The 27,503-nt window shown below is 24.6% G+C and overlaps 4 protein-coding genes across 4 annotated transcripts; 3 read left to right on the top strand and 1 right to left on the bottom strand.

Annotated features, from left to right (window-relative positions):
- Positions 1-670: 670 nt before the first annotated feature.
- MKS88_001467 (uncharacterized protein) lies at positions 671-4,940 on the top strand (the record flags this gene model as incomplete). Its single annotated transcript, XM_067214393.1, has 6 exons — positions 671-788; positions 1,722-1,758; positions 3,425-3,497; positions 3,629-3,715; positions 4,280-4,385; positions 4,873-4,940. 6 exons carry the CDS (start codon positions 671-673, stop codon positions 4,938-4,940), a joined length of 489 nt encoding a protein of 162 aa, XP_067074833.1.
- Positions 4,941-12,812: 7,872 nt separating this feature from the next.
- On the top strand, positions 12,813-17,533 carry MKS88_001466 (DNA helicase; the record flags this gene model as incomplete). The annotated part of the gene is made up of 6 exons (XM_067214392.1): positions 12,813-12,877; positions 13,080-15,984; positions 16,348-16,399; positions 16,541-16,608; positions 17,099-17,173; positions 17,504-17,533. 6 exons carry the CDS (start codon positions 12,813-12,815, stop codon positions 17,531-17,533), a joined length of 3,195 nt encoding a protein of 1,064 aa, XP_067074832.1.
- A 1,990-nt stretch (positions 17,534-19,523) lies between these two features.
- MKS88_001465 (BEM46-like protein) lies at positions 19,524-22,551 on the top strand (the record flags this gene model as incomplete). The annotated part of the gene is made up of 10 exons (XM_067214391.1): positions 19,524-19,563; positions 19,790-19,819; positions 19,984-20,038; positions 20,185-20,252; positions 20,447-20,525; positions 20,890-21,000; positions 21,267-21,318; positions 21,528-21,704; positions 21,965-22,006; positions 22,324-22,551. 10 exons carry the CDS (start codon positions 19,524-19,526, stop codon positions 22,549-22,551), a joined length of 882 nt encoding a protein of 293 aa, XP_067074831.1.
- A 3,349-nt stretch (positions 22,552-25,900) lies between these two features.
- MKS88_001464 (zinc finger protein) lies at positions 25,901-27,200 on the bottom strand (the record flags this gene model as incomplete). The annotated part of the gene is made up of 2 exons (XM_067214390.1): positions 25,901-26,605; positions 27,174-27,200. 2 exons carry the CDS (start codon positions 27,198-27,200, stop codon positions 25,901-25,903), a joined length of 732 nt encoding a protein of 243 aa, XP_067074830.1.
- Positions 27,201-27,503: the final 303 nt, after the last annotated feature.

The following is a 27,503-nucleotide window of genomic DNA, read 5'->3' as shown; positions in this document are numbered from 1 at the left end:
AAGAAATATGCTTAAGTATTTATGTAATATGAGTATATGTTATTTTTTTTGAAATAAATATTTCTGACGGAGATGATATATTATTGAATGCGTTCATTTACTACTTGCATGTTGATAAACTTTGTGAAACTAGATATTTTATTTAATATATGTATTATATTCAGAATTTTCTGCTGTTGAAATAAACAAAAAAAAAAATTGTATAAATATCGGTAATATTAACACCCTAGGTTATCCTTGATATATATGTATCTCACTTTTACAGTAGCAGTTGTTTAGAACATAGTTCTATTCTTAATTTGTTTTGTAGGACTATAAAAATTTATCTTCATGAATACACACACGTAAATATATATATGTGATGAAAAAAAAAAAGAAATATATTTACAGAATTTAATCAAAATGTATATTATATATTTCAACAGTCCCTAAAGAATGTATTCCAATACTATGAAAACACGTTATAATAACGCTAGTTCATATTTGCATAATGGAAATTTTTACCTAAAATATTTCAAAATTCTGGAGAATAACTAAAGGCTATTTATCTTAATCTCTTTTTTCTTATATATCTTTATTTTTTATTACATTATTATGATAGCTATGCAGTTATAGCAATATGTTCTTCTTTTTACCCTTGATACAACATTTTTTTACGATATAGAAAAATATGACTAACTTAAAGAAGATAAATGTCTTTCATATCTGCAGTAGTGGCAGTAGTGGCAGTAGTGGCAGTAGTGGCAGTAGTGGCAGTAGTGGCAGTAGTAGCAGTAGTAGCAGTAGTAGTACATATGAATAAACCTAGGAAAAAATCAAAAAAGCTTTTAAATCTTTTACGATAAATACTGAAAACTACACAGTTCTCATCATTTTATTACTGTATGCTTAATATTTTAAAAAAACATTTTACATGTGTATATTAACTAATTTTTCCTTCTATCTTATAATGTTTCACTTATTTAGCTAGATTTTGTATATTATGAATTAACTCTAAATAACTAATAAATTTTGTAGTGTGTGCCAGCACTTTTCTACAACATATCATATAACTAAACAATGAAAGATATATTATGCAAAAAAAAAAATAAATGAATAAGATCTTAAAAATATTTTTTTTAAAACATTAAACATACTTTTTTGCTACCTGACACGTGCAGGTTATATTTAATTTTTTAATAAGCTTCTTTACATTAAAAGTTTTCCAGCTTTAGAAGAAAATATTTTAAGCAAAATTACTTATGCTCACATACTTCATAATTTTAATTTGGTGAACATGAATATATAATCAAAAAAATATAAAAATTTATTCCTCATATAATAAAAGCTTATATTTTTGTCATAAAATTCAGGATAAAACGGGTATTCCACTTTATTTTTTTTTAATATGGTTATAATCAGAAATTTAAAAAGAGAAAATAAATATAATTTGTTCAGGTAAAATAAGATATAAAAAAATATAGTTAATAAACTTTTCCTTAATGTTATTCTAATTAAGGCAAGAAAATGTTCTATATTTATCCATTCTCATTAGTGCTTATTTTTATTTTATTTTTATATAAGTATTTAAACTTTCACTAAAACATTGATGAACATTTAAATTACTCTGACAAACACAACTTTTTTTTTATATAAGTACAAATATGTGCCACACGTAAAAAAAAAAAAATTATAAGTATAAACACAATGACAATATTATTTTCTTGTCGTCACTAGCACAGTGGCTAAGGGTGTTAACTTTGGAACTAAGGATCGCAGGTTCGAATCCCTCGGGCTTAAAATTCTTACGACAATGTTAGCATTTGGATCCATTGAATAAGCAGCTTGGGATAGTGGCGCACCATTTTTTTTTTTTTTTTTGACATTTTTAAATATTCAATAACTTATATATTTATTTATATTCAATAAATAATAATTGTATTTTATCAACCATATTGTGATCCAATTAAAATAAAAATTAACCGTATTTATTTTTACAAATTTTATGAAAAATATAAGACTGTAAGAAAGCATAATTTATAATTATTCACAAGTCAGGAAAATTGAGGTATAAAAATATTCACTGTTCATAACTGTTTACAAAACGGATTCATAATATATTTTATATTTATGAACATTAATATTATTAATTCCTTTATTTTGGATAATATACAATTTAATTTTATTTTATATGCTTATTTCAGGAACTAGTATAATGGGCATATATATATTTTTTTATTTATCTGAATATATAAGCACAAGTACGATTAAAAAAAAACAATTTATATTAATATAATTATAATTGCACGAAATAGCTTTAAGCGACTCTTATTCCACTCGTTAGATATTCTAATAAGAAAGTGTTGATAACTAATTCAAGTTCCCGGGAAGCAGTCTCTCACTAGATAGCATAGTAAGAACCAGTGAAAGCAAATACCTGGGATAGGGGTCTCTTAATTTTTTTTTTTACATATTTTAACATTATTTATTATTAGTTAATTAGTATTCAATTATTCTTGTTATATGATCACTATGCATACGTATATTTTTTAAAAGAAATTATTTAATATGAACTTTGTATAATTTTTATATGATTTTTATTGGACACTTTTTTAAATAGAAAAACGATAAAAACATTTATGCATAAATCATGCATTATGAAAGTTAAATTTATGAAAATGTCATAAATTTTTATAAATATAACATTTAAAAAAAGTTTTATTTATGAACAATGATATTTTGTATTTAATTATTTTGATATTTATGCATTTTAATTATATGAATATATTAAAATAATCATTATTGCATTTTTTTTTTTTTAACATTTGTACTTAAGTATACAAAAAAAAAAATTATAATTACATGAAGATATAATTATCTTACCGCTTTTTCTCTGTAACTAACTATTCTGATATTGAAAGTACGTGTCAAAGTTTCGTATCCTACGGGTTCCAAACTCTTACGACAAAGTTAACGTTTGCGTTCACAGTAGCAGTTACATTGTAAAAGTGGAGCTTTTTTTTTTTTTTTTTATTAAACTCTAAATTATTATTAAATATATAAAATTGTATAAAACAATTATCTAACTAATACTTACCATATTCATGTATTTTAAGTATATAGGTATTTTGAAGTCTGTATCATTTTTTTTAACAACTATAAAAGAAACAAACTAGCTAAAATAACATTTTTAAAATATAAAAAAAAAAAATAATAAAAATAAAAAATAAGCTCTGTTATACACAAATAGTCTAATTAGTTTGCATTAAGGACGTTAATTTTGAAAAATATTTTGGAATTGAATTTTATAATTCTTCCTATTTATTTATTTACACGTGTACATACATTAACTTTAGAATATATACAGCTATTAACTATATATGTAAAACAGTTATTATTACAATATCCTATTTCGGATATTTTTTTTTTATTTATTTATATCAAGAAACAAAAAGTGGAGCAAGAAAAAATGGATAATATGTAAAATAGAAAATGGTGAGAATATATTAGAGAAAACGGTGAGAACGTTATAGTGAAAATGGTGAGTATATAAAGGTAAAAAAACAGACTGCGTTCCATTGTATTTTGATATTATATAAGTAAAAAATTAAGAATACAATTACAATACAATTTTCCTGTCCTTTCACAGGAAGTAGAGAAGTATGTTATATTTGGAAGTACGGACCACATGATAGAATACCACTGCTTAAAAATTTTCACGAAAAAGTTAACATATGTATCCTATGCAAAAAATAAGTTTGCATTCAATACACACCAATTTTAATTTTTCGCACTTTTTTTTTTATCATTAAATAGATAAAATAACACAAAAAAAATTATTTTTTTTATATGTTTATATTTGTAAAATGTTTGTATTTAAGAAAAGGGAACGACAGGAGTACTGTTCCATACTAGTTCGTAAAATTATCATAAACAATTAAAAAAAATAAATGAATTTTTTTAAAAAAATTATAAAAAAAAATAAATAAAATAATATACACCTATTTTATGCATGTAGGGAAATTGTTATAATTTTTTGCACTTAAATATTTCTACCAAATTGTGTTAATTTAAAAATTTTCAGCCTAAATACATATTCTTATATTTCATCCATTTTTCTTGAATTTTTTTGTATTTTAAGAGTATACATAAATTCAAATTATTTATTACGTTGGCATATATTTTTTTCTCGGGCATAAAAATGTGAAAAACATATCACATATGTATAAAAAAAAAAAAAAAAAATTATAAATATAATTAAAGAAACAATATAATTTTCTTGTCGTCCCTTGCACAGTAGCTAAGGATGTTACCTTTGGAAATAATTGTCTGGGGTTCGAGTCTCTCGAATTCCAAACTATTACAACAAAGTTTAACATCTGGATCTTCTGAAAAAGCAGATTGGGGTAGGGGCGCACCATTTTTTTTTTTTTTTACTTTTTAAATATAAATACTACATATTGATACTTATATAAAATAAATAATATCCATATTTTATCATAAGTATTAAATTGCAGTTTAAAAAAGAATTAATGTTATATATCTTTTCAGATATTTTTTAATTAAAAAAAAAGAGAAAGAACATAGCAAAATTATGAACAAGTCAGGCAATTTTGAAATATAAATACATGAACTGTTCATAATTTTTCTTATAAAACTAGAAAATATAACATTTTATATGTATAAATGTTCATAATTTTTTTAAAATTATTTTGAACATTATACATTTTAATTTTATTTTACGCACGCATTCGAATAACTAGTACAAGGAATATGTTTTTTAACTTCCATTCAATTAATTATATGAATACATATATAAAACGAAGAAAAAAAAGAAAAAAAAAGAGCATAATTATAATTACATAAAACAGTTTTAATAGACACTTATTCCAGCGGATAATCATGTTGATAAGGAGGTGATGGTAACTGGTTCAAGTTGCAGGGAAGCAGGCTCTCATTAGTCAATATACTAATATGGCTATTGCGTGCAAATACCAGGGATAGAGTCCCTTAATTTTTTTTTTTTACATATTTTTACAATAATCATGTTAATGTAATAATATAAAATTTAACTTAATGTATCTTCACAGTGTATACATGTATGTGATTAAAAGAAATTATTTAATGTCCATTTTGTATGATTTTTATTGGATACCTTTTAAAAAATAATAATACAGACATTTGTGCATATGTCTTCTAATATAAAATATAAATTTCAGAACATATCATAAATTTTTATAAATTTAATATTTAAAAAAAATTTTATTTATGAACAATTGTATTTTACATTTAATTAATTTGATATTTATGTATTTTATGTATGTACATATGTCGGCGTAATAGCAACATTTCATTTTTTTTCGTCTTTTCCGTTGTATATACGAAAATGAGAGATTTTATGCATATAAAAAAAAAAAAAAAAAATTATGAATATAATAACAATGCTACTGTGATTCTCTTGTCGTTATTAGCATAGTGGCTAAGGATGTTGGCTTTGGAACTAGAGGTCTCAGGTTTTTCATGTTCTAATCCCTTGTTCTTAAAACTCTAACAACAAGGTTATTATGTTGATCAATTGAAGAAGAAACTTGGGATAGAGCAGGGGATCACTATTTTATCTTTAATTTTTTAAATATCTCAATATCTTACATACTTATTCATATGATATAAATAATAACAATGTTTTATCATCTATATTGCGTTCCAGCTAAAATGTGAATGAACTGTGTATGTATATATAGATAGATGTTTTTACAAATTTTATGAAAAATAAAAAATTGTAAGAATGCATAATATTATAATTATGCACAAGTCAGGCAAATTGAGATATAAAAATATTTACTGTTCATAATTTTTCATAAAACTTGTAGATAAAACGTTTTGTGTTTAAGAAAATCCTCATTTTTCAAAAAACATTTTTTAATATTATACATTTTAATATAACTTAATTTTATATATGTACACACTGTAGAGGGTATATTTTTAATTTTTTTTTTTTTTTTTTTATGTATGTATACTTTTATCAAATCAAAAAAAAAAAAAAAAAAAAAAAAAAAAATTGAGTATAATTATAATTATACAGAATAATTTTAAGCGACTCGTACACCAGTGGTTAGGCGTGTTGATTAGGAAGTGATAGTAACTGGTTCAAGTCCCGGGGTATCAGGCGTTCACAAGTCAACATACTAATATGAATCACTGCGAGGGAGTACTTGGGATGGAGTCGATCAAATTTTTTTATATTTTTTTTACATTAGCAATGTCAATGTAATAATATTTACTTATTATAATTGTATGTTCACTATGTATATGTATTTAAAAGAATTAATTTAATAAACATTTTATATGAATTTTATAAGATTTTTATTTGGAGATATTTTAAGAAAAGTAATATAGACATTTATGCATAAGTCGCATAATATAAAGTATAATTTCTTATACGTTTCACCAATTTTCTTAAATTTTATATTTTAATAAATTTTTATTTGTGCTAATTCCTACTTTACGTTTATTTAGACTCTTATGGACATTATGCATATTTTGCTTGTAGTTATTGCAATATCATATATATATATTTTTTTTTTCATTTGTACATAAGTTAAAAATTTTGTGAATATAAAAAAAAAAATTATAATTACAATTACAAAATTTTATTCTTGTTGTCTTTTGCGCAGTGGTTAAGGGTGCTACCTTTGGAAGTATTCGTCGAGGGCTCGATTCCCACGTGTTTAAGAATATTAGTACAAAATAACAATCCTGATACACAGCATTAGTCATACAGGGGTAGGGACACACCAATTTATTTTTCCCCGTTTTTTATATTAGTTAACTATTAATTATAATTAATTTTAAGATTTACTTTTAATTTATTTTTCATCAATGTATATTATTCATATGTTTATTATATGTTTGTAAAAGTAAAATCTTTGTTGATGTATAAATGATATTAAATGTTTTTAAGAAAAACAAAAAAAATTAACTGATATCAACTTTTATAATTTGCAAATACAGTAACAAAAATATACAAAATTCGATTGTATATTAATATATACAGTACTGATGTGTTACTTATTTATTGTTCACATGTTTTTATTGAGTTTTTACATCGATATTCATTATTTTTTTTTTTTTAATCTCTGTTCTACACCAGTTAATTGTAATTTGTAATTTCACTATTATACTTAACATAGTATATGTCCATTTGCATATATATATATATATATATATATATATATATATATATATATATATATATATATCCATATATGTACATATTAATTTATGCATATTTATATATTTATTTATTCGTTCATGTTGTAATACCCATGAAATATGTAACATACTTTTCCAGCTTCCGTTTATTATTAATTTTTGTATAGAAATAAAAAAAAAAAAAAAAATGATAAATAATTATTACGAAAAAAAGCGGAAATATAGAATGTACATGTGTATAATTCTCCGGAAGTTCACCAAACTTTTACGTTTAATGTTCATTGGTTTTATAAATTCTTTTATTTTTTATATATAACTGTTGCTACAGTAATTCACCATTATATGTTTTTATACTTTAAATATAAAGGGTAACATTTAATTATATATAATAAAAATAATTTTAGTAATATCTTTATTATGAAGAACATATATTCTGTATTTGTCTTATTAACTTAGCCATTAATATTTTCTATGACGAATTAAAGGCTCTAGATGAATATGTATAATGTGGGTAATTTTTATTATCAAGATTCGGAAGTATTAAAAATATATGAAAGGTTAAATATTTTTTTTTTTTTTTTTTTTCTTGTATATCTATATGTAAATATTATAAAACACTTTTTATTCTTATTTAAGAAAAATTTTATTATATGTAAACAATACAAAATTGCGTATAATTCAATATAATATATGCTCTAAACGAATATTGTCATGTACTGATAGAAGAAAAAGACTATTGTGTTACCTATAAATTATATTTTATTTATTGTACGTTTAACAGCGTTCATATAGAAGAATTCCATATGTATTTGAATATATATATATCACGTTTACGTTCTTTTCATTGGTAACAATATTTCATTTGTGTATTGTGTACTTACAAGATATTACGTAATAATAATATGGAGGAAATAATTTTATTTCGTAGAACATAAACGTACACATTTGCACATTTACATATTTGCACATTTACACATTTACACATTTGAACATTTACACATTTGAACATTTACACATTTGAACATTTACACATTTGAACATTTACACATTTGAACATTTACACATTTGCACATTTACACATTTGCACATTTACACATTTGCACATTTACACATTTACACATTTACATTTCCTGTTTCACACAAACTACATTTCTATAAAAAAATATTTTCCATTTATGTATGCAAGGGGATAAAATGGAAAAATTATGTACAATTCAGAAAGTTTAAAACTTAATAAGTTATTTTTCTATTTACTCATAAATTGCATAAATTCTTTTATTTTTATATTAAGATAGTATATATAGATATTAATATATTTTCTTATTTTCATATTTTTTTCTTTTTATTTAATTTTCCTTTTTTGTATTCTTTAAAAAAAAAACAATTTAATATGTGATCACTTTTTTACGGAACTTAATCTTAGTCTAATAGTGAATGTTATAAAAAATTAAAAATAATTGAATAATACTCAATAAAAATTTCAGCTTCTCAATATTTTATTTGTTACATGACTTGTGCATATATATTCTTACATATTAAGATAAATTGTTGAATTTAAGGAATTTCATTTATTTCTTTAGGATAATATTTTAATGTGTGTCTTGGTGTTCATGCGAGATATAACAGTAATTTTATATTTAGTGAGGGGGCACAGCCAAAAAGTGAAGCTACATAAATATATGCACACATACATATGTATATGCACACATACATATGTATATGCAAACACACACATGTATGTATATATATATATATATATATATATATATATAAAATATATATTTAATGTGTAGTATACCTTTTTGCAGGACACGTAAAATCCATGTCTGAGAGGAATTTATTTCAGAAGACTTATAAGACAGGAGACGCAAAAATAACATGCACAATTCAAAATTTTTGAAATGATAAATTGTGCCAATTCCTTAATTTTAGATTGTTCCCGTTTAGTTTTGTTTTGCTATGTTTTGCTATGTTTTGCTATTATTTATGTAATCATTTGTCTATCCTTTTTCAATTTTGCTGTCCACTTGTTTTTAACTTTTGCGTCTATGATTGAACTTTCACAATTATCATATTTCATATTTTACGTTTAACCGAATAGATATTATAATATGCGTAAAAATTTATTTATGAACAAGTGTGCAAAAATAGTTCGGAAAATAGGAATTTTATGACCTGTTCATAAATTATTCACCAATTATGTTACCTCTTTTTATGAAAAGGTAAATGTGATGATTTAATAACTTAATCATATTATTTTACATAAAATAGTAGTATAACGCACATATTTATGTGTGCGTAGATACTTTTCCATTCATCATTCAAAAATATAAATTGCTCAAATGTGAAAATGTATCTGTTTGACGAAATGCTTATCACGTATATATATATATATATATATATATATATATATATATATATATATATACATACATATATACATACATGCATACATAAAATCAAAATTCTTGAGTTAATTTGACGGCAAGCTGTTGAGCAACGATGTAATGTGTAGATTTCCCTCATTTGCTTTTTTCCCGCGTAAATGTACACATGTATATATATAAATGCATATGCTCATACCGAAACAGGCTTATTTCTTTTTTTTTTTAGGATGAATTAAAAACATCATACTGATGTGTATATTTATTTTAATTTTATGAAATTAGCTTATGCTTTGGAAAATTTTAGATTATCAGCTTATAAAAATTATCGTTAATTATTAAATCTTCCTTTTTCTCAGTCTTTCCATTAGCATATGTTAATATGTATATATACATGCCTATGTACATATATATATATATATATATATTTATATGCACATACCCGCGTTTATACTTATATTTAACTTTGCTCTTATATTAGCGTTATCAAGTTAACAGAATATTTGTCTTTTAATATTTTTTAAATAAAAAATAATGATGCCTTAAAATTCGTTTTTCTTTAAGAGTATAATTATGTATACTATATATATATATACATATATATATAATGTATAGAAAAAAAAAAAAAAATTTAGTATATCAAAAAAATTAAAAACATTTTCTCTTATATAAAACATAAAAAACTTTAAATTATGTTTCCCTCTTTTTTTAATGGAACGATTAATAATTAAATGAATATATTACTTGGAAAAAATTCTAAATTCTGAATATTTTTACTTTTTTAGTATAAACCTTTATGTAAAAAAGTATAATAAAAACTACATTTTTTTAATACAATTATTTTTGAAGTATAACTTATTTATTTTTTTTTTTTTATAAATAAAAATATAGTCAAGCGTTTGTTCTTAAAAAGTAATTCTTATTAAGTTACATTTAACTGCAAAAAAAAAAAAATATAAAATAAAATGTAATATATATGTATTACTACATTCGTATATATAAAAATTAAATCATTTGTATGCATTTTATTCTCAAATATATTTATATATTACATATATGTAGTAAAATTTTTTTATTCATGTTCATATGATGTAAATGTATCATATAATATTATACGTATTATACTTATTATACATGTATAAATATAATACCATACGAAGCAATAGATCATCGTAAAAGATGATTTTATAGCAAGTCCAGTTGCTTAGCCAATATTTTGAACTTTTTAAAAATAAAGGTATATATTTTAAATTCAAGTAAAAATACTTAAATTTTAATAAAAAAGAATTAAAGGCTATGAACTAAAAAAAATTAATTTTCTTTTACTTTTTTTTTATTATTACGTTAAATTATTGTTTTTTCTATTTTATTTGCTACGCGTGGAACAAGTCAATGTGTAAAATAAATAAAAATAGAACTTCAATACAACGAGGAAATATAATAGCAGAAATTATTATTATGATATTTATTTTACATTTCAAAAATAGTTAAAGCTATTATATTTAAAAATATAAATATATGTAAGAAACATTTTTTTCCACAATTTTTTTTCATATTCACTACGAATTATAAAAATACTTTTTTTTATTACTACACGTGCATATATGTACATTGGTATGCATGTATGTAGAAATAATTTCCCTTTCTTTTTTCGTATTAAGAAAATAATATTTTTAAAAGCACCATCCACAAAAATTTTAAAGATTTAGTGAATTAAAAAGTAGAACAGTTTTAGTTAAAATAAAATTGTAAATGAGCTAGAGGATGTGAGAGGCTTCGTTAGTTTTATATATACATATATTATGTATATGTGTTTATATATGTAAAAACATATATATATATATATATATAGTATATATATATTTATATGTGTACGATATGCATAGATTAGTATATAATGTGTATATATATATATATCGCTACATTGCTCACGGACAAATATGTACACACATTTATGTACATATATCTCTTATAACACAGCTCATTTTTGCGTTTACTTTTTCGCTCATCTAAACTAATATATTCATTTTAAAAAATGTGTATTTCAGTGTACGCTTTAAAAATGACTTAATATACTAAGAATGAACGGGCCTTATTCAGCAATCTTTTATTAATTCCTTTTTTTCTCTTTTTTCTTTTTTTTTCGAACAGTTCTTACTTGCGCTTTTTACTTTTTTTCAGTTTATTGCTAATTACCTTTTTTCATATACATACGTATACATATATATGCATATATACTTATATACATATATATATACTTATATACATATATATAAACTTATATACATACATACATATATACTTATATACATACATACATATATACGTATATACATACATTTATACATACGTATATACTTACATACGTATATACTTTCATACGTACATATATGTATATATGACCTTTATGTAATATTACGATATGTTCAGCAATAAGTGCGCAATATTCCCATAATGTTTATGTACACATATATATACTACTCCTTTTTTTGTTGTTTTAAAAATTGCATTTTGTTTATTTTTGGTATTATACTTTTTGGTATTCCCATTTCCTCTTTTAATGAAGAGAGGATATACAAATCTTAATCTCGTCGAGTTATGCTTAATGGCTTGCAATTGAATCGCCTATTCCTTTTTTATGGTTCGTTCATTTTTTTATGAATTATTCACCATTTTATGGTTTACTCATTTTTTATGGATATATCAATTTTTTACGCATTTATCCTTTTTTTAAGAATATATCCCTTTTTTACAAAATTATCAATTTTTTTTTTGAATTACTCAGTTTTTTTTTGAATTACTCAGTTTTTTTTTGAATTGTTCAGCTTTTTTATTATATATATATATTTTTTTTTTATGAACTGTTCATATTATTCATCAGTGTGTGTGCATTTACCTTGGTGTATTTTATGTTAATCTGTTTTTTTTTTTTTTTTTTTCTTTATTTTATTATTTCGCCACACCTTTTACCGTTTTTTATAACGTTTATTAAAGGGACATATTACCATTTATTTTTATGTTCAAGCTGTACTATTTTTGAACACTGGTTATTTTATCATCCACGAAATTTTTTTTTGCACACATTTTGTGAACTGTCTAATGGTTAAATTTTTTCTTTTCTTTTTTTTTTTTTTTTTTTGGAGTAATTCGAGAAAATTGGAAAAAAGTGACGAAAAAAATAGCTAAAATTGAGCAAGTTACCAGGTTAAAGCGTAAGGAGATCCGCTTTTTTCTGACATGTTAAGGAAAAAAAAAAAAAAAAATATACAAAGTGATAAAACGAGGAAAAGTAAATTAAAAAAGTAAAAGAAAAACGAGGAAAAGTGTAGCAAACTAAAGCAAAACAATTAAACGAAGTAGAACGCGGAAAAACGAGGAAAAATAAAGGAAAAAGATAAAACGAAGCAGAACGAGCCAAAATGGACGTTTTCGAATTCGTTGACCCGTTGAGAAAAAGAAAATTAACGAACAACTTATTTGATTTCGACAAATATGTGTATAAAGAGAAGCTGGACGAAGCAGAGGAAAAGAAAAGCGACGAGCGTGTTTTGAAAAAGAAAAAAAAAAAAAATTGAGAAGAGTACTGGACAGCTCGAACAGTGTAGCGGAAAATGAGAAGGAAGGAGGCTTCAAGAATAACAAGAAAAGAAATAGTGAAATAAAAGGAGAAAAAACAGAGTTAAATGGGCTAAACGGAATTAGCGGAATGAGCAGAATGAGTGGACGAAATGAAGCGAAGGAGGACACACTCAAAAAGGAGTATGATGGAGAAAGTCAGGTCTCTTCGTATTTGAAGGAGAATGATCTTATAACATCGAATGAAAAAGAAATTGAGGAATATAAGAATAACTTAAAGGTGTTATTTGAGTGCATATTTATATCTATAAAGATAAAAAATAAAATTATTGAATATTTTACAGCCAATGAAAGAGAGAAAAGACAAGATATAATAAAAGAATTTGTAAAAGGGTCTTTCCGAATAAGCAATTATGATGCAAATTTTGAAGATTTTGAAAAACATGTTGATACGTTTCATAAGTTAAAGAATTATCAAAAATGTGGTGTTTTTTGGTTATATATATTATATAAAGAAAAAAAAAATGGAATCTTAGCTGATGAAATGGGATTAGGAAAAACAGCACAGACTTGTGTATTTTTAGATTACATGTACAGGACAGGAGAATTACAAAATAAAACGATTATTGTAGCACCAACTAGTTTGTTAAAAAATTGGAATAATGAAATAAATATGTGGTGTCCTTATTTAAGAAATCATAAAATAATATATTATGGAAGTCAGAATGAGAGGAAATATTTAGCATATGATATTTTTACAAATAAGACAAATAATATACATTTAATTGTTACTAGTATTAATATGCTTATAGGTAAGAATGATGTTTCCTATTTTCGACAAATAAAAAAATATGATTATCTAATATTTGATGAAGCCCACTTTTTGAAAAATAAAAATTCTTTAATATATAAAAAATTACAAAAAAAAATTGTTTTTAATAATAAAATATTATTAACAGGGTCACCTATACAAAACAAGACACAAGAATTGATGAATCTACTTTTGTTTCTAATGCCAGATATATTTACGGAAGAAAATATAAATAATGCCTTGAGTGCATTTGTAAAAATGTATCAAGATACTGTGAATAAGAAGGACGGAGAGGAGCAGGCCATATCCGAAAGCACTCCACTGCGGAGCGGCAAACTATTTGATATATATGATATAAAGTCGGAGCGAGATAGGGGAAGTACAGTGAATGCGCAATATGCGGAAAAGCAGGTGGACGACAGGGGAAGCGATGCAGGTGTATACCTGACAGAAGAGACGAGCAATATTATAAAAAATTATTTAATCGAAATTATAAGAAACGATGTAAAGCATGTGGAGTTGAAGAATAAGGAAATAATTTTATTGCAACTTATTATAGAGCCATATATTTTGAGAAGGTCGAAAAAACATGTTTTCATTGATATGCCTAAAAAACATAGTGTTATTATAAAGTTATCATTAAACTGTACACAAATGAATTTATATAAAGATGAAATATTTTCAAAACTACAACATACGCACAAGCATCTTGAGTTTTTACAAAAGCATTCAAGTAAAAGTGAACTGGAAAGGATAAGCACCATTCTGGAGAAGAAAGGAACTCATAAGGGGGATAAAGGATTGGTGGATGGAACAGGCAATAAAGAAGCACTTAGCATCGATGTGGTAGTTAAGAAGCAGTCTATTAATGAAGCCGATTCATGTAACAACGGTCCGGAAAAGGGAAATAGTGTTAGCGGGGATGATATTGGCAAGAACGATATAAGCAGCATGGATCATATCGGAAATAATGATATGGGGAACGACGTTGACGATGATGACGATGATGACGATGATGATGACAAGATAGACGAGGAAACAATAAACATCGAACGAGCAGAGGAGGAGGAAAACAAGGAAAGTAATATAATTATTAATAAGAGAGACGATGAATTAGTGCAAGAAGGTCTTACCACAGCTGGTAAAGAAGTGCGTGGAAAGATGATTAACGCCTCTATATTTATTCTTCGCCGAATATGTAATCATCCATTATTACATAAATATTACTACTCAGTAGAAGACATAAAAAATATATCCAAATATTTTTATAACAACACAGATCAATATATAGATTTAGATTTAAAAACAGTAGAAAATGAATTTATGAAAATATCAGATTTTGATATCCATTTATCTATTAAACATTTAATATCACAAGGAGATACAAATTTAAATAAATATTTAATAGCAAAGGAGCATATTTTAAATAGTACCAAAATTCATCATATGATTTGTCTTATTAGAGAAATAAGACAAAAAAGAGAAAAAGTGTTAATCTTCTCGCAGTTTACCACCTTCCTTGACATAATTGAAGAGGCTTTACTATATGAGTTTATTTATGATGAACAAGATTTCAAAAATCATTTGCAATGCTTGAGGAGTACGCAGAGTGTTAGCAAGAACGAGCCTGGTGAAGGTAGTAAAGCTGTGGAGAGGGCGGGAGATGGAGCAGCCCAAGATGGAGTAACAGAAGGAGGATTGTTAATAGCGGAGGACTTGGACAATACGGAAGAGAAAGAAAATTCCATTAAAAACAAAGATCTAAATAACGATTATAACAAAAGTGAAGAAAAGGATTGTTGTTTTTCTTCAACTACAACATCGACGTCTTTTACATCTGATAATAAGACGAGAAATCAAATCTATGTTAGACTGGATGGTTCAACTAATACTATTGAAAGACAAAAAATTATAAAGCGTTTTTCAAAAAGCGAAAATGTTTTTATCTTTTTGCTGTCTACCAAGGCCGGGGGCGTAGGCCTCAACTTGATTGCCGCCAACCACGTTATTCTCATGGATCAGGTAAGGAGCAAGCGCGAAGCAAAAAAGGAAGAAGCCAAGGGGAATAGCAAAAAAAAAAAAAAAAAAAAAAAATAATAAATGAACATGATTATGCTTGTGTTTTAATTTACATTTTTCGTGTTATATTTTATATTGTTCATGTTATGTTTTACATTTTTCATGTAATATTCTTTTTTTATTTTTTCTTGTTTTTCTTGTTTTTCTCGTTTTTCTTGTTTTTCTCGTTTTTCTCGTTTTTCTTGTTTTTCTTGTTTATCATGTTTTTCATGTTTTTCATGTTTTTCTTGTTTTTCATGTTTTTCATGTTTTTCATGTTTTCCATATCTCTGTCATCACTATCACTGTCGTTTTTCTCCTTCGTAGGACTGGAATCCACACAACGATAGACAAGCGGAGGATAGAGTCCACAGGCTGGGTAAAGCAAACAGTGCATATTGTGTTTGTTTGATTTATAATATATGTATTTCATTGTGAGTTAATTAGCTCAAGTGCATAGGCATTACCCACGTACGTTGAAAGGCATTGGATATAACCATATCTTCTTCGCATTCTTCAGGCCAGAAAAACGAAGTTTACATATACAGGTTGTGCTGCAAGAACACCATCGAAGAGAGCATACTGAAGGTTATTACCAAAAATTGCAATTTTTTTTTTTTTTGCTTTCATATATGGCTTCTCTTCGTTGGTTTGATGGCGTGGTTAAGGCATGTATATTGTTATCTTTTCCTTTTATTTTCATAATGTACATTTAATTAACGAAGTTATTGCACTTTGTAATTATTGCTATTTTGTTCTTACCATGTAATGCTATCGCGCCATCGTATCATGTTATCTTATCGTTTCCTTTATTTATTTATTTTTTATATATTTATTTTTTATATATTTATTTTTTATATATTTATTTTTTATATATTTTTTATTTATTTATTATTTATTTTTTATATATTTTTTATTTATTTATTATTTATTTTTTATATATTTTTTATTTATTTATTATTTATTTTTTATATATTTATTTTTTATATATTTATTTTTTATATATTATTTATTTTTTATATATTTATTTTTTATTTATTTATTTATTTATTTATTTTATTTTACCCATGTCTCACAGTGCTGTAAAGCAAAATTACATCTTGATCAAGCTTTTGGCGGAAACAGCGATTTGCTACAAAGTGCTTTGATAAAGGTAATGTTCTATCGTTTGATTATTTTATTTTGCTCGAAAGAATAAGAATTGAACATATATATATTTGTTATTGTTGTTTGTATGTTAAGTTACGAATTTGTTTATAATGTTTACATTATTGTGTTGTATCTATAATTCTTACGATTTTTTTTTTTTTTTTTACAACTCGAGTTGTGAACAGTTGGTAGAACAAATAATTACATTTGATATTTTTCCTATTTTTTCATTTTTTCATTTTTTCATTTTTTCATTTTTCATTTTTCATTTTTCATTTTTCATTTTTTTACTTTTTTTTTTTTTTTTTTTTTTTTCCTATTTTTTCCCCTTCAGGATGCATTAAACGCAGTCGATATGAAATAAAAATGTATTCCCGTTGATGTCCTATTTTTAAGTTAAACTTCTTTTTTCACCTATCAAATTTTCATATGTTCACATTATCAATTTTTTTAATTTTTCAATTTTTTTAATTTTTCAATATTTCAATTATTCAATATTTCAATTATTCAATATTTCAATTATTCAACATTTCTATTATTCAATTCAGTTATTCATTTCAGTTATTCATTTCAGTTATTCAATTCAGTTATTAAGATATTCAGTTATTCAACTCAGTTATTCAATTCAGTTATTCAATTCAGTTATTAAATTATTGAATTATTAAATTTTTTTTTTTTTTTTATTTTTGCTTTACCCTTTTTATAAAATTTATATTAATGATCAAGAGTGCAAAATAAAGGAGTAAAAAACAAAAGAATGTAACACACAAAACAAACAGAAAAAATACTCTTTTTTTTTTTTTTTTTTTTTTTTTTTTGAATACTCCTTTTTCAAGTTTTTAATATTGCTATCAAGCTCCAATTAAACGTTAAGAGAAAAATATATATACATATGGATGTATACTTATTATATAAATATTTATATATATTATATTTACGTACTTAAAAGTGCCCATATATTCATATGTGTTCTTTTAGACCTTTTCTCAATTTTAACGAAAATGTGCATGCTTATAAATATGTATCAGTAAAGAATAAGCATTACAAATATTCTCAGATATGTAAATATATATGTAAATATATACATATATATATATATATATATATACAAAAATATAAGCATTAAATATATACATGTGCATATAATAATATATATGTAAACTTATATACATTTATCGTAAAGCATTTTTTATATTGTTCCTTTGATAGCCTTTTTTTTTTTTTTTTTTACTTTCTTTTGCGTCCTACAATTTATTTGGTCCTTTTTATTATATTCTCTATTTTGCCGCTTTTATTTTATTTATCTTTTTTTTTATTTTTTAATTTTTTTATTTTATAATTTTATAATTTTTTTATTTTTCTTGTTAACGGAAGGTACAACATATCCTTTTTTTTTTAAAGAAAATACTACCCTCCCGCACCAGTTGTAAATAGTATATCATACATGTATACATACATAAGAGCACATACACATACATAGTCTCATATACACATACATATTAATATATATAGATATGTATTATACCTATATAATTATTATTATATTCATTTTATGCATGCAATGTGTATATATGTTCATATAGGTGCTTATATACATTTTTACATATACAATAATTATGCTTTTTTTTCTTTTTTCTGCTTTTTCTGCAATTAACATCTTAAAAATTGAGATAAAAAAAAGAAAAAAAATTACTACATAAAATGAATTAAAAAAAAAAAAACAAACAAATATAACAAAATAAATATAACAAAATAAATATAACAAAATAAATATAACAAAATAAACATAACAAAATAAAATTGTGTAATATAATGCAAAATAATTAAATTTTTGAAATAAGTTGCTTGTGTAAGAGAATATTTACGAAAAAGGGGAAAGGATTATAATTGCTTCCTTTTTTTTCTCAATTCAGATATATACAGTCCAATATTGCGTGCGGATAAGCACTGACTTGTTATGAAAAGTAGTTGTCCTATATATATATATATATACATATGTAATACGTGCATACGTATAAACATACATACATACATATGTAATACATACATACGTATGTAATACGTACATATACATACATACATATACATACATATACATATTAATTTTCATCTTTATAAAATGCTAATTGTTAAAGTTTTTTTGTTTTCTCTCTGTGGTGTACTCCTCTTTGTTGTAGCCTTAAACAGTAAGGAAATATGCATGCCGAAAATTCGATAAATTAAAAATCGAAAATATGGAAAAATATATAAATTGAAAAGCGAAAAAATGAAAAAAAAAAAAAAAAAAAAGTCAATTTTACCAGTGTGTGCAGTAGCGAACTACATGACAAACACACTTCTTCTTATTAGGCTACATGTACTTGGTTCAGGATGATATTATATTTGCAAAAGATAGTAAGTTTTAATCAACAAGGGAAAGAACAAAATCGAGACAGATCCATGGCATGGAAAAATATTATGCTAGACGAATAGTTCCCCAAACCAAATGATAGAAAAAAACAAATGGCATAAAAGATGCTTAGGAATGATAAAGAAAATATATTATATAACTGTAACATATATTTTGATTCTGTTTTAATTTCAATTTTTTCTTTTTTTTCTGTTCCCTTCCCCTATATAGAGTATGACCCTGCCGTAGCACAAAAACCAGGTAATCCATCCACTGCATTTTTGTAAATCTCCCTTTTGAGCTTTTTTTTTTTTATAATTATTATTTTTAATATTTTCTTTTCTTTTCTTTTTTTTTTTATAATTATTATTTTTAATATTTTCTTTTCTTTTTTTTATTTTTTATTTGCACCCCTCCCCCATCAGGCAATAATTACGAAGAAGTTTTGGTAAAAACCGAAGATGGATATACACATCAATGGTAAATGCGAAAAAAGACATGAAAAAAAAAAAAAAAAAAAAAAAAAAGGAGGAAAATTAAACAGAACGAAAAAACAAAAAAACAAAAAAACAAACTTCATATCGTTACAACATCATTTTTTACTTTCCTTTTTTTTGTGCTCCCAGTTGGTATGTAAAGGCACCAGACCACGAGAAAAAACCCATACTTTTATACTTCCTTGGGAATGGAGGATGTATGTGTTGAGAAATATTCGTTTGCAAATAATGTTGCTCGAGTTATACATCATTCTATATATGGTTTATTCTTATATATATGTATGTTTACATGTGCTCAATTACAGCATGTGGTATGCTTCTTTACGTATTCCCATGAATGTATAATAAGACCTCCGTCCCAAATATTTACAAAACTCTTGTTTATTTGTAGACCTAGAATTGTACGTTGACCTTTTCGATCGCATCGTCGATAAAGTGGATGTAAACATTTTCTCCTGCACAAACAGGGGGTAAAAAAAAAAAAATAATAAAATAATAATAATACAATACATAATAATAATAATAATACTATACTTAATAATAATAGTAATACAATACTTAATAATAATAATAATAATAATACAATACATAATAATAATAATAATAATAATAATAATAATAATAATACAATACTTAATAATAATAATAATACAATACTTAATAATAATAATAATACAATACATAATAATAAATAACACAAAAAGGATATGCGATTTAGAGTGCGCATTCATAAGTATGTACGTGTGTATGTCTACATATCTATACATAAATATAAATGTACATATTTATATGTGTAATTCTTTTTTTTTTTTTTTTTTTTTCCTTCCCCCAAAGCTGCGGAACAAATGACGAAGAGCCATCAGAGGAATATTTTTATAAAGACGCAAATGTTTACTTAAACTATTTAAAACAAGACAAATCAAGAAAAATAATTGTATTCGGCAGGTAATAACTTTATCTCAACAATTATTTTCATGGCTCCCCTCTCCCCCTTCCTGTCTTTATCCATCTTGTGGGAACCGCATATTTATAGTGCAACAAACGAGAGTATTTTTGTATACATAAAACTCATTTGCGTGGATAATTGTGTGCATATAAGTGTATGTCTTATGTATGTTTTTGCGTGTGCATAGTTATATGTTGTATTCATACAGTATATGTGCAAATATATGAATTAATTAAATTTTTTTTTTTTTTCCCCGTTTGTGTAGTTCCATGGGCGGAGCAGTGGCTATCGAAGCGGCATTGAAAAATCAGAAAGACGTAAGTGCATTTTCATTTTGAAAACACATTTCTAATATTACACTAATATTACATTTTGCGCATAATTATGTGTCTGCAACCTGTATATGTGCATGTATTTACGTATGTATACATGTGTACTGATATATATATATATATATATATATATATATATATATTTATATTTATATGTTACGTTAACTTGCTCCTAATCCCCCCTCCCTCCGCAGATATACGGATTGATCGTTCAGAACACATTTTTAAGCATGAAAAAAATGGCACGTGAAAAAAAGCCGTTCTTGTATTTTTTTCTTGTATGTTATGACTTCCTTATTAGAACGAAAATGGACAACGAAAAAAAAATAAAGAAAATTCGTTCTCCAGTCTTGTTTACTATTTCTGCCAAGGTTAGCAAAATAAAAAGAAAAGAGATCCAAAAATAAAAGCAAAAAAAAAAAAAAAAAAAAATGCAGTCCTAAAATAGTATAATGTACATTATGACATGTAATGTAGTGCATGGGGAAAACGCGCATGCATACGTGCATACATATATATACATATATATATACATATATATATATACATATATATACATACATATATATACATATATATACATACATATATATATATATTTTTTTTTTTTTTAATGCTTCACTCATTTCAGGACGAAACTATTTCACCTAGGCACACGCAAACATTGTACGAGGTAAATTTATTGTAGCATTTTTTTTTTCCCGTCTTTTTTATTTCATTAGTGTATTTCCTTTTGTCTTCTCCCTATATCATTTTCTTTTTTCGTATACTATCACTCGTATGTATCAGCCCGTTTGATCTGAAATACCCCAAAGACTTGCACCACCTACATTTATACATAATTATATATGCAGTTACATGAATGTTTTATTAATATACCCAATAACGCGTACATAGTTGACCTTTATTGTGTGTGCAATGTTTACTTTTTATTGTGTTCACTGTACATATTATTATTTTCCATTTCCCACCCATCCTATCCCAATACAGACATGCCCAAGTAAGCATAAGTATTTATTTATTTCAAAAGACGGAACGCATAATAACATTATTATAAGTGATCATGGAGAATATTTCAATTCATTGAAGGAGTTTATCGAAACAGCTATTTTTATTAAGGATAATAAAGAGGAATATGAAAAAAAAAAAAAAAGAAAAGATATTAATATTGTTAATGGTGGTGGTGCTGTTGAGAACTTATCTGTGCAAGATGTTTAGACGAACTTGTAAAGAAAAATAGGGTACTACGTGTACATATGTTCTGTGTGTATACATGGGTATACTTGTGCATACGTGTCTATGTATTTGAAGTAGCCTCCTTTTTTTTCCTGTCCAAATTGTAATATAAGGCTCCCTTTCCATTGTTGAGAAAAGTCCTTTACACGGTTTTAATTATTTTTGCTTTCTTTTCACAAAGACTAATTGAGTAAGCAATATAAATGGAATAGAATAGGAACAGTAAACAGAAGTAGTTTAAACGTGTAGAAGCCCCTCTAGCTTGTGGTAGCATGACCAAACGTTCGTTATAATTTTGGTATGTGGTCAGCTCCCACATATATATATATATATACATATATTACGTTGGGCCTATTTTTGGATATCGTGTACAGTAATAAATGTGTATTCAAAATATTCATAACTTAGTTATAAGTAGCTTTTTGTATACATAAAAGAATACTGCAAAAAAAAAAAAAAAAAAAAAAAAAATTATTAATTTGTGTATGTATATGCATGTGTACGTATATGCATGTGTGCGTATATGCATGTGTACGTATATGCATGTGTACGTATAAGCATGTGTATGTATATGTATGTATATGTGTTTATATATATATACATATATTACAGTTAGTATTATTATTGTTGTTATTGTTGTGTCGTTATTATATTATTGCCCCTTTTCATTGTTAAATAGTTTTATAACTGTATTATTCATAATTACAAAAGAATTAATATTTTAAAAAATTAATTTACATTTTCATTTATGAACGTGTTTGTTTAATTTTTTTTTTTCGTTAGTTTCTTTTACCGGTATCACATAATTCCTTATTACTTATTATTATATGAATAATATACTATTCATTTTGTCTATTCATTTATCCATATATTAAGCTATTCATTTATATATTGTTCATGCATTTAGCATTAATATATTTAGCATTAATATATTTAGCATTAATATATTTAGCATTAATATATTTAGCATTAATATATTTAGCATTAATATATTTAGTACTAATATATTTAGTACTAATTCATTTAGCTATTAATTCATTTATCCATTTACGTATCTGTGTATTTATTAATTTTTTTTTTTTTAATATCGATAACAACAAAACCCAATATATATAATCTTCTCTCTAATATCACTCCCAATTTGTCTATTTGTTGTACAAAGTGCACGTAGAGGATGTGCAGGAAAGAGAAATCATAGTCAATGTATAAGTTCCATTTCCGTCCATTTACCAATCCATGCTCATACGCGAAAAGGGGGCAAAAAGAAAAAAAAGAAAGGAAATAAAAAAAAAGTATAACATATAACCTATAACGTATAACGAAACATATCACAGCTTTTTTTTTTTTGATTATGCATTTTTTTTGATGATCCCCAAATGAGCGTATATATATGCACGTGTGTGCAATTCAGATGAATAGCGACCTCAGATATGTAACACACAGTTTTGCAATACCGTATAGTACAAACACACACACATATACATATGCAGATACATTTATGTACAAACGTTTAGTGCTCTATCGTTAGTAAAGTAGTAGCACGATAACTAGTGGACTAGTTACATACGCAAAATGGAAAACCAAAAACAACCGTGATACGATAAGGGTCTCTCATATCTGACAAACTAATAGGAACAATATAATATACGTTTTACCGTTTAATTCTTATATATATATATATATATATATATATATATGTTTGTACATATTTATACATAAGCCTTAACAACTGCATTTATACCTGCAACCCACGACCCACATTCTTTTCCTGGGTATCAATGGAAATACTTCCATAAATGAACCAAAAAATTGTATCTTTTTAGCAAAGCATACACATAAGAGTATTATGTGCTTATTTGTACATGTACACACATACACGATCTAATAAATGTATGAGTTTAGTGCAAAGTAAAAAACCTGTATTTATTATACTCAAATGGAAATTATTAAGTTAAAGGAAAATATATAAAATATACTTGTGTGTATATATTTTATACATACACATACACACTTGGCATACGGACTTAGTCTATCATTATTACAAAAATTACCAGCATGGAAGATAATATAAATTTTAAAAATTAAAAAGAAATAAATAATATAAAGAAATTAAAAAAGCATAAAAAAAAAAAAAAAAATCGAGAAAATAGAGAAAATAAAAGAGAATAAAAAAAAAAGAAAAAACAAAAATGTGTTTATTTTATTTTAATTATTTAAATAGTTTATAAGGATTGTTCTTTTTTTTTTTTTTTTTTTCACTTCAAAAATGAATAATCAAAAATGGTAAAATTATCTAATAACATATATATATATAATATATACTTCTTTTACTACATATGCATATATATATATATATATATATATACATATAAATATACATATACATACGTAATACATATGTATATATTTATACATAATATATATGGGTAGATATAAAAAATGGCCATAAAAATATACAACACACACACGCACATATATATATATATATATATATATATAACGAAAGTAGGTTCTTTGTAGGGGGAAAAGGCAATAATTGGAAATGCTCAAGGTATGAAAAAAAATAAAATAAAAAGTTAATAAAACATAAAAGAACATAGTAAAGAATAATAAAACATAATAAAATTAACTTTAATAAATCTTATGAATGTAAAATTTAACAAAAAATATAATGATATATTCACATAATTACAAATAGGAAAATATTATGCGATTATAGAGAGGTATATATATACTAAATGTGTAGGGCACTAAAATTTTAAGGTGTTTATATGATAATAATTGTTGGCCTGGCAATATAATATAGACATAACGATAAAAAAAAACAAATCATAATTTGGAATGAACATGAATATGCACATATATATATATATATACGTATACATTTGTGCAAATGTAAATAATTGCGTATATTCGCGTATATATATTTCTTTTTTTAAAAATAATGCAAAAAAAAAAAAAAAATATATATAATTACATAAAATTGACGTAAAAATAATGTAGGTGGTATTAACGTATACACACACACACACACACACATAAATATAAACGTATTATTTATTAACATTTAAAAAATTAATTTTAAAATTGTGCAGGAATATGCAGACGCTTATGCATATATACAGTATATATATATGCATGTACATATGTACGCATTTATGCATTGTACATACGTCCATATATTATGTATATATACATATATATATATATATATAATATATAATATATATATATTATATATATATATATATGTATATATATACAATACGTAGGTTTTTCACGTGTTAGGTGGGGAGGGAGTGGGGGTTGCGCGCTATGCCAATTTGAGAATTTATATTTTTTTCACCTTGTCTGCTACAACTTTAACATTATTTTTCATTAACTGGTCTTTATAATATTTCTTATAATCGAATGTACAGTTATGTGTATCAGCATATCGATGAAGTGCGCAAAAATAATGTTCACATCTACATTTTATACCTAATAATCCAATTCGTTTATTACATAAAAAGCACTTTGTTTTATTCTCGGTTGTGCCTGCAGTATTACTACCACTGGTAGACGGTTTGTTCTCAGTATTTTTTTCACCAAGCGCACTGATACTGCTATTACTACTGGGGTTAGTACTACTTTTGGTATTAGTGTTAGTATTACAACTATCATTACTATTACTTTTCGCAATAGTATTATTGTCATTCTCATTTTTAATACTTGAATTAACATTATCATCTTTAACGCTTGTTTTATTATTATTAATACCTGTATTATTATCATGACTCACCATATCTCTTTGTATTTGCATTTTCTCTTGTGTTTCATCATCTCCCGTTTTTTCCTTCTTTCCCTTACTTGATTTCCCCTTACCTTTTCCTTTTCCCTCTGTATAATTTGGATCAATATATTCACTTATTTTTTCCATATTAGCCAACTCTTTTTTTTTTTTTTCTTCTGATTCCCTAAAACACTTTGAGCATAAATTGTTGTTCGCTGGATTTCCATAGAACCCGCAATTGTTCTCGCACAGCACTGGGGGCGGCTATACAAAAAAAAAAAAAAAAAATATAATAATTTAATAATTTAATAATATAATAATATTATAATATTATAATATAATAAACATGGGCACAAAGATAAGCATAATTATGAACATAATTAAAAAAAAAAAAACAGAGTATGTGTAACAAAACGTACTGCAAAAGCATGACACACTTTTATAAAAGCACAAGAACAATGTATACATAATTGTACATACATACATAAATAAATATATAAATAAATAAATAAATAAATATATAAATAAATAAATGACGTTGATGTAACATGCATTTATAATGCACAATAGGCACTTAATAAAATAAGCAGCGCATAACATGTAATAAAAAGATTCGCTTTATCTCGTATATAATAAAACTTATGCACGGATCAAATCTGCGCATATATATATATATATATATATACATACAAACATGTACAGGGTGTTACGTAAGCAAGGATAAGAACACAAGTAGTGAGTTACATTTAATCACATGTTCATATATATATGCTTATAGCGTATAACTATTCTACACAAGTTTGCAAATATTAACCTGTACCTTCTCCCCTACCGTTGCTGGCTTTTTTTCCGAATCCATTGCTTTAACTGTTTTTCTTAAAAATATTTCAAAAAAAAACAGTGAATAAAGGAAAAAATAATAAAAAGAAATTCCAGTTATTATACTTCTTTTTTGCATACTCATTTAAGTTAACAGATGGTTGCACAATAATATAATTTTTTTTTTTTTTTTTTAAATGAAAACACAATTGTGTATGCATACAAAATATGTTGGATATACTAAACTAATTCTTTTTTATATCCTTACAATAGAATTTATTAACAATGCACGAATAGAAGTCGTATAAGTATGAGTACATATACGGTATATATGTTTGTGCAT

This window comes from Plasmodium brasilianum, chromosome 5, assembly GCF_023973825.1.
Source record: "Plasmodium brasilianum strain Bolivian I chromosome 5, whole genome shotgun sequence".
NCBI lineage: Eukaryota > Apicomplexa > Aconoidasida > Haemosporida > Plasmodiidae > Plasmodium > Plasmodium brasilianum.
The sequence above is the reverse complement of the archived record's forward strand: the minus strand, read 5'-3'. Positions and strand labels throughout refer to the sequence as shown.